The sequence below is a fragment of the Dioscorea cayenensis genome, unplaced genomic scaffold, assembly GCF_009730915.1.
Source record: "Dioscorea cayenensis subsp. rotundata cultivar TDr96_F1 unplaced genomic scaffold, TDr96_F1_v2_PseudoChromosome.rev07_lg8_w22 25.fasta BLBR01001453.1, whole genome shotgun sequence".
NCBI classification, from domain to species: domain Eukaryota; kingdom Viridiplantae; phylum Streptophyta; class Magnoliopsida; order Dioscoreales; family Dioscoreaceae; genus Dioscorea; species Dioscorea cayenensis.
Genome location: NW_024087844.1, coordinates 28,053 through 45,625, shown reverse-complemented (window position 1 = coordinate 45,625; position 17,573 = coordinate 28,053). Strand labels below are relative to the sequence as shown.

General features: G+C 33.6%; 2 protein-coding genes across 2 annotated transcripts; one reads left to right on the top strand and one right to left on the bottom strand.

Moving 5' to 3' along the window:
* Positions 1-99: 99 nt before the first annotated feature.
* On the top strand, positions 100-1,767 carry LOC120256461 (cysteine desulfurase, mitochondrial). The gene has a single exon (XM_039264134.1). The coding sequence runs from the start codon at positions 166-168 to the stop codon at positions 1,522-1,524; it is 1,359 nt and encodes a 452-aa protein (XP_039120068.1). The 5' UTR covers positions 100-165; the 3' UTR covers positions 1,525-1,767.
* Positions 1,768-8,609: 6,842 nt separating this feature from the next.
* On the bottom strand, positions 8,610-13,566 carry LOC120256458 (homeobox protein knotted-1-like 2). The gene is made up of 5 exons (XM_039264131.1): positions 13,088-13,566; positions 12,863-12,997; positions 12,630-12,768; positions 9,060-9,313; positions 8,610-8,972 (listed from the first exon to the last, which is right to left on the bottom strand). Exons 1-5 carry the CDS (start codon positions 13,385-13,387, stop codon positions 8,763-8,765), a joined length of 1,038 nt encoding a protein of 345 aa, XP_039120065.1. The 5' UTR covers positions 13,388-13,566; the 3' UTR covers positions 8,610-8,762.
* Positions 13,567-17,573: the final 4,007 nt, after the last annotated feature.

Sequence of the window (17,573 nt, the reverse complement as noted above, 5' to 3'; positions counted from 1 at the left end):
GTGCAAGTCCAAATCAACTTACTTATCCACCACGTGGTAACATTTCGACCGTCCACGTGTCTCTTCCCGATCAACTCGTTGCCTCCAAAGCCTTCGTCTTCAGGTTCCAGCCTCAATCCCCACTTCTCCATTCGAAACCCTCCGTTCCATCACCTCCTCGCCGCCATGGCCACCACCAGGCACCTCGCTGCCGTCCGGCCTCTTCTCCGCCGTCTATCCAGCTCCTCTGCCGCCGCCGTTTCCGCTGACCCTATTGATTCCCCTTCTCTCGATCCGAATTCGGGCGTCATCTCCATGAAAGGCGTCAAGATCTCTGGCCGCCCTCTCTACCTTGATATGCAAGCCACTACCCCCGTCGATCCCCGGGTTCTCGACGCCATGCTTCCCTTCTACTTATCGCGCTTCGGCAATCCCCACTCACGCACTCACCTCTACGGATGGGAATCCGACGCCGCCGTCGAACACGCCCGATCCCAGATCGCCTCTCTCGTTCACGCTAATCCCAAGGAGCTCTTCTTCACCTCTGGCGCTACGGAATCCAACAACATCTCGATCAAGGGCGTGATGCACTTCGTCTCCTCCTCCAAGCGTCATGTGATAACCACGCAGACGGAGCACAAGTGTGTCCTTGATTCCTGCCGCTATCTCCAGCAACAGGGCTACGATGTCACCTACCTCCCTGTTCGATCCGATGGGCTTCTTGATCTTGAAACCCTAACCGCCGCCTTCCGCCCCGACACCGGTTTGGTCTCCGTCATGGCCGTCAACAACGAGATTGGCGTTGTACAGCCGATGGAGGACATCGGCCGCATTTGCCGCGAGAGGAACGTGCCCTTCCACACCGACGCCGCTCAGGCCCTCGGTAAGATTCCTATCGATGTCGATCGCATGAACATTTCCTTGATGTCACTCAGTGGGCATAAGATTTACGGCCCCAAAGGCGTTGGTGCGCTTTACCTCCGCCGCCGCCCGAGAGTCCGGGTTGAGCCGCAGATGAGCGGTGGAGGGCAAGAGCGCGGCATCCGCAGCGGAACTGTCCCTACCCCACTGGTTGTCGGATTTGGAGCTGCCTGCGATATTGCCATGAAAGAGATGGAGTATGATAGCAAACGGATTTCTTCATTGCAAGAGCGGCTTCTGAATGGGATAAGAGCGAAGCTTGATGGGGTTGTGGTGAATGGAAGTGTAGAGCATAGGTACCCTGGAAATTTGAATCTTTCTTTTGCATATGTGGAAGGGGAGAGCTTGTTGATGGGGTTGAAGGAGGTGGCAGTGTCAAGTGGCAGCGCCTGCACTAGTGCGAGCTTGGAGCCTTCGTATGTGCTGCGTGCACTTGGTGTTGACGAGGACATGGCGCACACGTCAATTAGGTTTGGAATTGGGAGGTTCACAACGGAGGCAGAGATTGATAAGGCAGTAGAGTTGACAGTGCGTCAGGTGGAGAAGCTAAGGGAGATGAGTCCGTTGTATGAGATGGTGAAAGAGGGGATTGATATCAAGAGTATCCAGTGGTCTCAGCATTGATAATATTAGACGGAGAACCGGGTGTTTCAAAGGTATAGGAATAGCCACAGAAGAAGAAGTGTGTGAGTGATTAATTACTTAAACTTGTGGTTTGTCTCTAGAGCCTGTCTCTTCTCGTTATAAATAGGGCAAGCACTTTAGAACAGTTTCTGAATATCCTATGCATGCTTATTGAATATTTATGAGAATGTTGGTTTTGCCCTTTCATCATGTTTTTGACTCTATGAATTAAGGCTTTTTTTTTGTATGTGTTGTGTATACTGAAAAAAATATAACACTTATTAATTTATTGATATCTAGTTAATTTTCAATGCTTGTGACCTATTACCCTCTCAATATTTCTGTATAACTTATCTTATTTCTGGCTCAACTTTGGATGTTTCTTTTTGTTGATGCAATGGCCTTGTTTGTCAGGAAATTGCTTTGTAGTTTTTCTGTCACGTGTTGCCTTGTTCTTGTAAATTGTGTTGTATTCTCAGTTTTAGCCAGTCATGAATGCTGGTAATGTATGATTTTTTTTTATCTGTGCATTATCCCAACCTTAACTGAGCCAAATTCAATCATCCCTGAGCTTGGTTTGTGGGTTCAGGCCAGGCTGGGAACAAGTCAGTTATTGACTTGATTCAAGCCATCATCACTCAAGGCAGTTTATCAGCTATTCAGAAAAATGAAATTCCTTTACCTAGAGTCAGGCATATTGGGTCCAATGCTGAGCCAGTCATGAATGTGCAGTCAAATGAGTCATTTTTGCTCAGTCACTCACTACCTCTTGACTTCTTATCAGGTCATGAGTGGGATGAAATTGTCTTGACCAACAGGTCAAGCACAGTTCTCGTTAGGCAAAAATCCTGGGGCAAATCCCAACTTAAGCTTCACCATGTAAGTTGCTTCTGTAATTTGAATGATTCCCTATCATGATATTGTTTTATCATCATGGAAGTCTAATTTACCATTTCCTTTGGATAGCAATATGAGACGTTGCATGGTTATGTATGTATGCTAAGAACAGGATATCCAAATTTTGACTCCTGTATGGTAGTGATGTTTAGACTTTTTTTGCTCTGTTTGATAAATATGTTTAGGAATTATCATTCTTTTATTGAACAACTTTCTTGCTGCAAATGGTTAAATGGTTTTTGATCCTCATGTTTGCATGGTGAACTTGCTGCTTCTAGTCAATGTTTCTATGTCTATTACCTATTCCAAAATGGAGTTTAAGCATCAATTATTCCAAAAGCATTAATATGGAAGTGAGCTTCTGTGGATTAATTCTTGAGATCTATGCACGATGGTTTTGTCAAGGAAAATTCTGAGGCAAAGTTACGAGAAACATGACTCAGACGATGATACAAGGATACCTCATTTTCTATGATGACGGAAATCAGTTGATTAAAGTAGTCATGCTAACATTAGGTTATATATTTTAAGCTAAGTGGTTTAACTGAGGCTTTTTGGACAACGAGGGATGGGAATATAAAATAATTTGAGACATAAGTCACATAATTGCATGAACAAAGGTCTGATGTTCCTGAATCTAAAGCTTATTTGCCATGGGACAGTTTGTCCGTTTATTTTTTTACTTCAATAGGCCTACAAAGCAATTGTTATTGTGAGAGACCAAGGATTTATTTATATTTTTCTCCTGGGTTGAGCTCTGTTTTAATTTTTAAGTTTTACTTTATTTTGTCTTGATCTAGTATGGTTCTTTGTTTTATCTTGCAAAAAGCTAGGTGTTAATATTGTCAGTTTGAAGGAATTATGATCGCCATAGGAGAATTTAGTTTGTGTTTAGATGTTATAGTGTTGCACCAGTTGTGTTATTTGCTAACAGGTTGACACTTCTGTTTTCCTCCTGACTTTATTTTGTCCTTGTATTTTATTTGCATTATTTAATTGTTTACAGTTCAATATTTGCATTTTTTGTTATTTTGTCCTTATAATTGACTTTGGTTTCTTACATCCGTCTGAGGCTTACCAATATAATTATAATGTTCAAATTTCTGAAACTTTAGATTTGGTTTAGTTGAAACTTAAACCGGGAAGTAACTAATTTTGCCGTGTGTAGCATATAGCGGAAGACTGTAGCAGCTTGTAGAAGAATCACTGAAACAAATACTTGAAGCCAAATGTTCTTTGCAGACTATGTACAAATCATTTTCTCATTTGTTTAACAAACCAATCTCATCATTGCATCTTGTCTTCATTCTAATCTTGCGAGTTATATTTATGCCTATGGAATGCTTACTGATGAGAAACCAGACAATTCTCAGGTTTGTAATAAAATAGCTGATTCTTGCTCTTGTGGTACCTGTTATTTCCTTGCTCTTTAGACAATTGCCATACCATGCTATTCTTATTCAGTATCAAGTATTAGCCAAGTTATACTATTGAATACTCAAAGACAAATCATACTTTTAGATCTTCGAGAAAACAGTTGTTGTCATACCATGAAATTCTTATTTAGTAGCAAGGTTTAGCTAGCTGTTGTCTTACCATTCAAATGTTCAAAATTTTACTGGTAAATCAGAGATATGACAGTAATTTGGGGTTAATATTATGAGGTTAAGTATCTGGTGCATTTGGATTGAAAGAACAGCAAAGCAAACATCATCATCAATTCATTTGCTTATATTTACACATCCGGTTCTCATTTTTTTTTGCAGGGATTGAGGAAAGTTGCTTGGAATGTAACCCAAAGATACACTATTGCTAAAAGAAGTACCTGACTCACTGGTCACACCCAAAATTGAATGCCAATGAGCCAATGTTTCTAATCAGAAGTACTTACTAATGAACTATTTTCAGATCATGTTTTATGGATTGATGATCATGTTTCCACACTTGCATTTCCAGCTCAAAGGCTTGTAGTTGCTGTCATCCCTCCAGGAATTGATCCCTTGTGGCACTGAGGGTACTTGGACTGCTTCACAGTGGCCACAGCTTATGCACCTCCTCTCACATCTTGGTGGTCTTGATCCAACCAAAGACCTCTCCATCTGCAACAAAACCAAGAACCAGGTAACAAACTGTGAATAAGGAATAACTCATGCATTTGTAGGTCAGTTAAGTTTGTGTCTCACCTTAGAACCTTCAGATCCTAAAAAAAGAAGAAGAAATGAGAGGAGAATACAAGCTTGCTGTCTCTGAGTAGTAGTAGTAGCAGTAGTAGCCATTTGGAGTAGTGTGTGATTGACTGAATTGAGAGGGAGTTAGGGGCTTTTGGCTGCTTAAATGGATGAGATGGTGGCAATGAATGAGATGATACGCATATGATACAAACTATAAAGTTTCTGCACAGCTTGGTTTGGCAGTGAGAAAAAAGAGCTTTGTGGCAGGGATTACAAGGGAGATGGAAAGGGACTTAAGTGTTAGCCATGACAGAGGAACCTCAGGGGACATTGGTTTATGAGCCACAAACACCAGAATACATATAGGACGAAGAATGATAAAAGGACACTAGGATGCATGTACATTGCCTAACATGACTTGCAAACAAGTTTCATACATAGCAAACACACTCATTAGTAAGAAAGAGAGAGAGTGAGAGGGAGAGATTTAGTAGGGAGTGTAGGACAGTGTTATTAGGTTATTCTAGAATCAGAGGTTAAGCAAATAGGATAGTGAATCTTTATTATTCTAGCACAAATATAATTCAAAAAAGATACCAAAGAAGTGACTAAACCAGTAAGAAATACATAACAGAGTGAATCAATCAATCTATCAAACAAAACCTAACATAAAAAGTGAGATAGAGGGAAAGAGATAGAGATAGAGAGAGAGAGAGAGAGAAGGTGGTCAGCAATTGGGGATTCTACACACAAAGAGACATGAGATGGGATCAGAGCTTTGTGTGTGTTTTCACTTTCCCATCATCTTCTCTTCCTGCCAATTTTATGACTCTGATATATATCTATTTCTTTTTCTTTTTTATTTTTGTGTTTTTTATATGTGGGTGATAAGGACTTATTTGCTTGGGTAGGCTTGTGGGACAGTGGTTGTAGTACAAGGACAACTATATGCCAACCAAAACCATCCATCTCTTTTCCTTTTTCTAGGTTTGAGAGCAAACTCAGTAATAGGATTTATATGCTTATGAATAAAATGCATGCATGTCTTTTGGTGTTAGTTTGCTTTGGTAATCCATATGCTACCCATTCAAGTCTCATTTTCTGCATCATTAGTGTACTATCACTCACATGGATACATCCCTAGGAATAACTTTATAAGGACTCACTTCATGGAAATATTTCAAGTTCTTAGATTAACTATTGAAATTAAGGTTTCTTAAGTTTAGAAGTTTGGAATTAAGGTTTTATGTATTCTAGAATTAACATTTTGATTTGCCATGAACATTTTAAACAGTGGATTTGATATCAATAGATCAATAGGCTGTTAATTTTTTATATGTTTTTGATTTTTTATAAATTGCAATAGGATAAAATATTGCTTATGATTTGCTCTGTATGTGGTTTATCCATTTTATTAATGAAATCACACTAATATTTAACATTTGTTTATGGAGTGTGACTTCTCCTCAGTGATTTATTTATTATAAATAAATAAAAAGCGGCCCATGCAAGTCTCTCTTCACTAGACCTCAAAAGACCATAAATTTTTTAAATACCCATCTTCTTTCTTGAAGATAATAGATGCAGATGGGGAAAATTTTTACTACCCTTTCTTGCTAATGGAGACAAAAGTACATTGGTTTTTAATAGATTAATTATTTTATTTGAAGTTTGGTGGTTCAGCTCAACTAACACATGGTAAAAGTTCTAACAATTGAATGCAAGGTTAAGGATATGTAAGCTAAAAAAAAATTATAAATTGTATATAAAGAATTTAACGCACAAATAATTAGGTAGAAAAAGTAAACAATAACATAAAAATTTATACGTTTGAAGCACAAACTCCCATAAAAGAAGAATAGACACTTCAGCATGCAGAGAACTACACATAAAATACAAAATTTGAAAAATTTAAAAATAGAAAAAGATTAACTATAACTATTAGATAATAAAATTAGGAGATAATTATGTAGCTACTTATGGAAATAAATATGGTGCACCTCTCGTTGCTTGTTCTGTAAGCCGTGTAAACTTGTGTCAATATATATATATATATATATGATATCATTATACGTAATACAATGACGGAAATATAGAATATAATTATAAATTAAAACCATAAAACCACCAAGTCTTGCTTAATGGTTGAAATTTAAGTGTTGTTTGGAAGATTAACGGGAGAAAATACTCTTTTCGATTTTTTTTATTTTTTGTTTTAACTAAATCACACAGATTAAAAAAATTTGATTAAAATTAGTTGGTAATTTAAAATTTATAAAAATTACATTAATTTTTCAAGATAATTTTTATTTAAAATATACTTTCAGAAAAATATATAGTTCAATATAATTTATTAAAAATTTGTATAAATATATTAAATATGAAAAATAAATTTTTAAAAAAATAGCATTTTACATTTTATAAATTCTTAAATAGACAAATAAAAAACATTAAAAATAAAATAAAATGGAACAAATAAAAAAAACCAAGTGATTACAATGTTCTCTCAAAATTGTTCAACGTTAATTGAAAGCTTACTTTTACTAGCTTAAGAGAGGTGAAGAAGATTAATAAGCTGTTAAATTATCTTTGGAGTTAACTCGAGAAGATTCACAATTCCTACACTATTAGTGCCGTCTTTAACATGCTAATTTGTGCATGTTATTGTTGTCGAGGAAGATGAATATGTAGGAACAAATTTGACTCGGGGTTATTTAAAGGGTATATATAACAATCAAGGATTGATGGTCTTGATGGTTTTCTTCTCACCTCTTCCATCAATGCTCGACATGCTTCTAGAAAAGGATGAAAAATAAACAAACAAACAAAAAAGGATGAAAAATAAACAAACAAACAAAAACACCGTAACAAACAATCATCCAAGATCAGCAATGGAGGAGAAAGAGGGCAGAAGACTAATTAACTAAAGAATTATATATATATATATATATATATTAGCTATTTATTTATTTAAATTTTATAATAACAATTATTTTTAACTCAAGTTATCCCCAAAAATCCTAGTGTACACATCATACTACTATAATTTTTCAACCAAGCGTAATGTAAATGCATGAAAGTGATGGATCAAAAAAAGCTGTGGTTCCTAATAGAATAGACAACAAAGCTACTTTGCTACTAATTGATCAGACAAAAAAAAACGCTGCGGAACTTGATATGTTATAGTCTTCATTAATGATATTTTTAAAATATTAAAATTGCTTTAATTCATGTAATTTATTTGTTTATTTTATGATGTCCATCTAATTATTATTTTAGCAATTTATGCTTAACCACCTGAGTTGTTTTACTATATAAATAAATAAATAAATAAATGCATTTTAAATTTTATATAGATAATGTAAAATCTAATTAACATCATTAAATCACTAGTGTTCTAGTCTCCGCATCAACTAAAAATTATGATTAAAAAAATATATAAAAACACATAAAAACCATGTCATATATTTTGATAAATCGGTGAGACGTAATAATTAAAAAAAAAAATTGTGAATGAAGCGTATTATTTATATAGTTTTTTCTTTAAAAAAAAAAAACTCTTTATAATACATGGATGGATGACAAATGAATCTCAGCAAAACACACATTCGAACATTATGAACTTACCAAAACATTTCAATTCTCACATCATTCACAATAAATCTTATAAAGCGCACACAGCTATGAAATTTGTGTTCAATTAAAATGAGATCAAATGATTCATATATCATTTCACTCAGCCGATAAATTTTTAGGGATGTTCAAAGCTCAAATAAATGACCATAAAGTAAACTTATAAAAAAAAATAATATTAACATATTTCATTTTTCTCCCAACTCAATAGTTATGACTTACGAGTTCAATCCGCCTGCTTATGTTTATCGAGGAAAAAATCGACATGATTTCCTCAATTCAACAAAATTGAACTGAGAAAGCACTTGTAGAATTATGCATCAGAAGATGAAATACGAGATTTCTTACGATGAGAAATCACAACCAAGGCTGGCAAAATGGCTAGATAAATAAAAATGCCATCATGATACTTCTACTTACAATTAGACAAAACAGAAGATAAAAAAAGGGCTTATGAGTGTCTGTAAACATACCAACTTTTAGTTGTGAATTCAACATTCGATCAAACCATATGCTAAACACTCCGGATTTTACCGGTCACGGGCCAAGTCGATACAATCCGTGATCAGCCATGAATGGTCCATCCATGTAAAATGCAGCTGCATTCTGTGCATGATAACCATCCATGACGACGAATTGCATGTCTTCCGATGGCTTCCAATGTCTTTTTCTTTGATTGATGAACCAATTGTTAATTTGCTTCTGATCAAGACCTGTAGAATCAGCCAATGCGACTTTTTCCGACTCCTAACAATCATCAAAACAAATGTGCATTTCACTTATTAAATTCAATCTTCAGAAAATACGAAAAAAACATGACCGAGTTTATCTTACCGATGGATATGGCCATTTATAGTGCAATTCCCACCAGTTGAGTAGTTTCTGTCTGGCTTCTTTTGGGAGCTTCCCTTTCTTCTTCTTTTTCGACAATTCTTGCCGGAGACTGCTCAAGTATCCACTGTATTTCCGAAGAAGATGATGCTTTAGTTCTTTCTCCTCGGCTCGTGGATCGATCTCTGGATGCTCTGCTTCTCCTCCGCTTGCATCTTGCTCTTCTTCAGATGAACCAACTCCGTCGTATTTATCATCTGCATGTTCTCATAATTAATCAATCATCAAGTTACAAACATATCAACTTGAAAGTTATCTATGAATGTTAATTATCAGATTGCCATCCAAACGAAATTTTCGTGATGCGATTGAAAACCGATGAGTAAATACACGATCATCTCGAGTACTGAAGAGGATTGATGAACAATCGGTAACGATCGGCACTAGAGTCACGGTCAGATCAGAACTAAACAAGAAGGAAATTTCTATTGAGTACATAAAACACTTTCACAACATTAATCAGTCACACTAAATTAAACATTCTCTCACAGTAGATGAAACTTCTCCATAAATGTTAATAAATACAGAAACTTTCGTGATGTTATTGCTGTGATCTAAAACATTTTTTTTCAAGACTGAACAGCGCAAGATTCTAAAAATTAAATTTCAAAAGAGGAAAGGCTAATCAGGAGCAATTATACTTTCAGCAAAAATGTGTAACAGATAATTACGATTATTGATTTGGTTTATCAAATTTCTACAGTAAAGAAGTTCTATAAAATATATTGTCAATTACATAAGATAACAAATTAGATTTAGTCACACTTTATCAAGAGAAAAGAAACCAATAACAAGAAAAACACACACATATATATCAAGTAGCATTCATCGCATCCCTTTTCAGCTAAAACAAAGATTGGCATTAACAGACCTCTAAAGCTCAATATGTTGAAGATAATTCCAATAAAGCCTAAAACCTTTCTTAACAAGATTGATGTCACAAAACAAAAAAGAACAGTGATAGCAACGTACTAGGTAACAATATTAATGCTCAAAAAATTCAAAACTGAATAAATTTCTCCATGTTAAATATGAACGTAACTATCCCTTGAATATCTTGTCAAATCTAATGAATTAAGTGATGAAAAAAAAATAGCAAATGATAATGGGCAAAAGAATATCAGATATCAGATAAATTTATGTGAAAAACTCAATAAATAAAAACAAACTGATGAAAAAGAAGATTCCACTGTATTGAAAATTGAGCACAATGGTGGCAGCTCAATTTGTCAAACTTATTTCATCATAATAAAATCCTAAACTATGTTTAGGCCCTAAATTGATTAGAAGTCTGGTTGATCTAGATTCAGTTTGGCCCTTATCATCTAAATTTTTTGAACATATCTGTATCACTTGAATTTTGCAATTTTGCCGCACAATCCCCAACAAAATAACTAGTGGGGTACGTGATTCAGCCAAAAATCCCCACCAAATTTTTCTTAGTTTTAAAATTCACTTAAGTCGCTCCATGAGTTTTGCAAGACAGGTCAAACAAAATTCGGATCACAAACTCTAACAAATGAGTCCATATATTTGTTATTTGAAGAACTTAACTCATAAAAATTAATGATAATTTTTATAATAACAAATCATAACAACAATGGATGAAAACAAAACTAGAAATCAACCGTAAGCATCCAACCAAGCCCACACACTAAAATTTGGCATACGACCTCAAAAATTGCCTCAAATATGTCATTGGTAAATATGTATAGACAACCTTTGCAATAGTTGTATAAATCTATTTGGATTTTTTTAATGATAAGCGTTTTGAGAATGAAATAACTCAACCTAAGATATCATACAAAGATGCTAATTTAATCCCTACACTAAAAACATCTTTTTTGAGATTGTTGTGTTACGTGTTAACAAAATCAGTATACTATATTTAATTTACAATTAACATATATGATTAGCAATAACCACTCTTACAATAGAAGAGTGGCAATTTTTTTCACTCTTAATTAAGTGGAACATCGACCATTCACCTCCCTTCCAACAGGTTCGTGGCTTGTCCACAAATATTAATATATATATATAACATTAACAATAAAAATCAGATTTGGGGAACAAAAATAGAGCTATATTGCAAAAATAGATAATTTACATCAGTAGTAACGCACACTAAAAAGCTATATATCACGATTTAAGATGCTTCTAAGCTATTTAATAATGAGGAGACTCTCTCAAGTAATTAGAAATGAAATCAAAATTAAGTCCGAATATAAAACAAGGTATGTTTTAATGTTTTCCTCAATGAACTTAAATCCTTAAGATTCTAGTTAACTCTCCAAAATGAGTTTTGGTATGTGTTGCTAATTCTAATAGCACTTCAATAATCAGACTCTAAAGGCAACTCCGATCCCAAGTAAATTAAAAGTTCAATAAATCTTGGCATATTATGCTACCAAAAACCATAAAACTAAACTACAAGTTCTTAGCCTTGCAACACCATTATTAGATCTAGTTAAAAAATAAAATTTTCTAAGAAAAATTAACCTTACTTTTTTCACCAAAAAGAAAAATAAGAAAAAAGAAATTGCCATATGTAGTGAAGTATTCCAAAGAATTATCATATAAAAAATTTTCTCAAAATTTTACCAATGAAGAACTAGATAGATTTTTATAAAGGAACATCTCCAATGAAGTATAACCACAAAAACAAATTAGTTACATGTACATAAAAGCAATTGCAATTAATCAAGCAATAGTACAAGTCAAAAGTTACAATATATACAAACTCTAGCATTAATCAATATATGCATATATCTATATAAGCCAATTATGTCCTATCTCTCAAAATCAATATTACATCCGTAGTCATCTTCATGAGCCAAAGACATCTCACCAACAAAAGAGTTGTCCAAATTGAAAGGCAATGAACAATCCACATAACTCTTTCACTCCATTTATAGGACACAATTTGACTTGCACCATCCTTATTAAACATGGCTCATCTTCATCTTCTCTCTTTCTCTCACAATTTAAACCTGACAGGATATATATATAGTACTAAACTACATGTTCAAATGGTGTAGTAGTAGCTTTAGTAATAATAATAGTGATTGAATGCATGGCAGAGAGTGGAACAGCATCCTATGTTCTTCCATACCTTGCCCCCCTCTCTATTTCTTTATCTCTCTTTCTTTCTTTGTTTAATATTAAAATATATACATGTTTATGACTAAAAGAGGAAACCTGGCAAAGAAGTATGGAGATCATGATCATGATGAGAGACAATTAGATGCTCTTGGAACCTTAAGAGGGGCCACCAACAACTAATCAAATCCCCTTCTCTCCATTTGAATAAAGAAATGTATCATTGAGTCTCAAAAGAAAAAGAAAAAAAAAGCTTTTTTTTAGAGTGTGATTGATAGGTGTGTTACTCTTGCCTCTCTTGATCTTGATGGTTTCTCTTCAACCAGATACCACTCTCCACTAAATATAGAAACAAAATCTTAAAACAAACGAATGAATGAATGAATGAATTAATGAAAGAATGCTTGTGTGTACCATTTGAGAGGAAGCGAGTTGCAGCACCATTAGAGATGGAGTTGAGTTGAGACTCAATCCTTTTCAAGAAATCCATGGCTTCTTGAATTGGCCTTGTTAACTCTTCACGGTACTTCACTAACATATCACAGTATGCTTCCTTTTCAAATCAAAGAGTTGATAAGAATTAGATAGAAAAAAAAATTTAAAAGTCTATAAATATATAAATATATATATAGAAATATATATATCACCATGAACTGATCAAGCTCAGGGTCAGAGAGTGGCTCATCACGGCGACAAGTGGCAGCAGTGGTGGCTCTCTGGCGTTCTTCAAGCTCTCTGGCGGCCACCGTGATCCTCGCCGCCACCTCCGGCGGTGCTCCGACCTGAACAAGATAAGAACTTTGGTTAAGTTACAGCAGTAAATTAAGTGTGAGAATTATTTAAGCATGAAAGGAGAGGAGATCAGAGCATGCCTTCTGGCAATCTAAGTAAGCTGAGAGAAGAGCAGAGTACTGAGGATGAGAGATGATCCTGGCTTTGATGGGGTCACCATGGATGATGGTTTGAGGATGAGAAAGTGCTTCATCTTTGAAGAGAGGATTAGGGTTTGGTGGTTGTAGTGGTGGTTGCATGAGTCCTGGTGCAACTGTGGCTGTGGATGTAGAAGAAGGAATAGCATACATGAACCCATGTCCATGTCCTTGTCCATGTCCATGTCCTCCTCCTCCTTCTCTGGAGCTGCAAGCAGCTCCCAAGAGAGAGAAGTCTTCCATCAGAGAAGTTGAAGATGAGTTTGCTAGAGAAGATGGAAGGAACTATGACTTGTTAGCAAGGAGGAGTATGAGAGCTTAGAGAAAGGGTTAAAGCCATGTCTGGTGGCTTTCTTTTCCGACGTCAAATCAAAGAGGGAAGAAGGAAGGATGGTGGAGACATTAAGATCACTTTTTGATTAAGAACAAACAAAGTCATACATTTATTAACAAGTAGTAGTAACTAGTAACTAGTTGTTATATTGATTTTTATGGTCAGAGAGAGAGAGAGAGAGAGAGAGAGTAGAAAAGCAAGAGAGGTGGTTGGATGGAGGTGGTCAGTGGGTCTTTGGAACTGCCACACGTGCCAACTGTTACGTGTTTTTTCTCTCTCTCTCTCTTGCAATCACTGATATTTTACTGCAACTAGAGTTCTCTCTCTCCCTCACACACACTCTCTCTCTCTTTTTGTCTAAGTTGTAGATATGTTGTTGTTAGAATTTTTTTTTTTTTTTACTTAAATGGAAATATAAACACCTTATTTGATCTTCTTGTAGTCATCACAAAATACACAAAACACAAAAATTTAAAACCTTTTTCTTGGAGATAACTCATCAATATCATTTATACACGGTTTAGAGTGGACCCAATGTTATATAATATTATTTATTTACTGTATAATGAGTCACAGTATCAATCCTCTACCGAAGAAGTGATATTGCTTAGCGTGAGATTTAATATTATGGGATTATAATTCTTAATACATCATTTTAGACATGACATGAAAAAAAAAATTATTGCTTTGTGTGTTAGCTCGCTTTATATGGTAAATTTTTAAAGTTATTAATTAAGTTGTCGTAATTAGTGTAACTCCGTATATACATATTCTTTTACCCCCTGTTTGGTTCGGAGGGGAGGGGGGAGGGGGGTGAGGGGGAGTGAGGGGGAGGAGTATGAAGGGCTTTGAGAAAAATATCGTGTTTTGGTCTACTGGAGGGTGTGGAGGAGTAGTTTTTTTTTTTTTAGTTGAAAAGAGGAGTGGGGAGGAGAGAGAAAGAGTGTAATGTGTATTTGACTATTTTGCCCTTGTACAATAAAATAGGTAATAATATATATAATAATCAATTGTAGAATAATAATAATAATAACACAATATATAATATATGATAAAACATTATAAAAACACACACAATAATTAGGGAAAAAAATATTTATTTGAAAAAATTATGAGGAGTCATAACATCTTGATTATAATTGACAAATATTGGTTAAAATGTGAACACCCTAATGATCATTCAAACATACCCTATTTTTTTGTCATATTTATTCATAAACTTATGGTGAAAACATACTTGAAAGCATACTCTATTTTTTTCATATTTAACAAAAATTATGCTCATGATAAACATATTTACAATCCCAAACAAACAATCACTATGATACAATAGGAATTCTACATATAGGTGAAGGGCATTAATGATATTTTTGCATTATTTAAAAAAATAAAAAACAATAAACATCCACTCCCCCAAAGACCCCAATTTGGGGAGTGGATTATGAGTGAGGAGGGTGCCTCACCCCTCCTCACCCTCTCACCCCCTTCACTCCCTCAACCAAACAACACCCACACCCCCACACCCCCTCACCCCTCCTCCCTCCCCCAACCAAACAAAAGCCTTAACGATACTAGTCACTTTTGTTATATATATATATATATATATATAAAGCCCGTAAGATAAAAAAAGCACGAGTAATTTAACCATGTAACTAAAAAACTCAAGGGTAAATAGTACTTTTTAGCCACCCCTAATAAGAGAGTGATAATTTAGAATCTGAAGTTAGAATCTCTTGGAACTCAATGATTTAGAGTTAATAATTTTTTCATATTTATCAAATATATATATATATATATATTAGTTGATCAAACATTTTGTAGTATTTTATAGATTTTTTAAAATGAATATATTTAATTAGTAATTGATTTTAATTTTTTTACTGTCAATAAACAATACACAAAAAACTAAATGTTTAATTTTTAAATATTTCAATTTTTTTTTATTAGTGCTTTTGCTCTACGAAACTATTTTTTTCTTCAATTTAACATGTGAAAAAAATTTCTTCTTATTCCTATGTCGTTATCTATCCCAAAAATTTAAATCCCATCTTATGATGAGAAATATGATAATGAATATCTCTGTGTTTTTTTCTTAATGTCAGTTATTTTGGAAGTTGGCACTATGATAATGAATATCATAGGATTAGATTTTTGCAGCTTTTGTTTTTTATTGTACGGTGACGGTGGTTGAGAGAGGATGTGTGATAACTTGAAGAAAGGGGTTTGCTCCTTTTATTTTAATTTTAAAATGAACTATAGATGGCACAATCAAATTCTTTGATAATGAAAATTTCTTAATTATTTAATAATTAAAAAAGAATTAAATGGATTTTTTTACATTATTTTAACTCATTTTTTTCTTAAAATTCATCTTGTACATGAGAATTTATCAAAAATTAGTGGATATCTATCGATATCTTAAAAAATAAACAAGTTTTAAAATAATTATTAAAAATAGCTATTTTATTATGATTAATCATCCAATTTCTTGCAACTTGTATAAATTAGGTGTGGCGAGGTTTATTAAAATTGAAATTCAAATTTTTGAGAAATTTTTTAAATATCACTCAAATTCTTTATATTTTTCTCTATTATCACCTATACTTCTATTTATTAGCATAGACAAGTAGAATCAGTAAATAAAAAATTAAATTTTTATAATTGAAATTTGACTTCATAAATAATGTTCCCAATGAACATTATCTGATGATCTAGATTAAGTGAGCTACTTTGTACTAAACATAATTATTGTTCTTTCTTAAAAAAGTATATAGTAATATCAATTTAAATTATTTCACAATAATCTTTTTAATTCTAAAATAAAAAAAAATTAATTATGAATAATCTATCATTTTAATTAAGTGGTCCTTTTAATTGGTCACTTATACGAATCAGATACAAAAAATTGAGAGGATAACAAGAGTTTAAGCATTGACCATGTGATTAACAAGGGATTTGTTTAAGATTAAAAATGATGGGAATAGAAAGAGAACATATATAATTTTAAATTAAATTTAAGAAGAGTATGAATAAGTTGATGGAAATTACTATTGTATAGGTAAATGGCAATAATTTCTGTGCATAAGATGAGTATTGTATATCTTATATTTTTAAGAATAAAGTAAGGTGAGAATAAACACTTATTCCACTCTTTAATCCTAAACCAAACAAATGAAATATATATAGCACGAATAAAATAAAGGTAGCCATCTAGCTGAGAAAGCTTTGATGATGTTTGCAAAGGCTTTTTACACATTCTTCTTGACTTATAAACTCAATAATTAATAATTTTTAAAGAGTATGATATTTAAAAAATATTGCACCTCAATTGTTTCCAAGGTATATATTTGTGTAGACATAAAGCATGACAAAAGAATAATAAATAAAAAAATAGAATTAAATGCAAGTTAAGCAGCCAATGAAAAGCAAGGATCAAGTGCTAGCTTTCATATTGAATATATAAATTGATAATATTTTATTGTTAGAAGAGATTGATCAATATTTTCACAATAAACACAATGAAAAAAAAGATCCATTGTTTTTCTTTTGTCCTTTTTTCTCAATTTTTTATTTAAACATTGTGTTTATTTTTATACTGATGTTAGACATGAGAAAAGTCAAGATAGTAATACATTTCGCATAAGATATAATTCTTTGGTTTCGTCCTTCTCTATCTATTAATTTGTATTAGTAATTAGATGAAAAAAGATCTGAATTAATGGTTATATTTTCAAGCATACCAACAGGGACTACATACCTAAAAGCAGCAAGGACTCATTTTGGACTTGTCAATTTATTTTTTTAGTGGGAAAGAAATAGAGCCTTCAAAATAAATTAATGAAGTCTTCCAATTTATTTTCAACAATGGATGCATCCTATAAATGTTTATTTTTTTTAATTTTTTTTTTCAAAGATAAATCTCCAACCACTTTGGGATGCCATCTTACTACTTGCCAACCATGTTAATTAGTATGTTCCCTTTGCTTTCTCATGTATATATATGGTGTGTACCACCATGATATATATGTCTTTGATTGAGTGCCACTTTGTAGAGGAAAAGGTCATGTGCATGTTGTACTGCTAATTGGGGTCCAT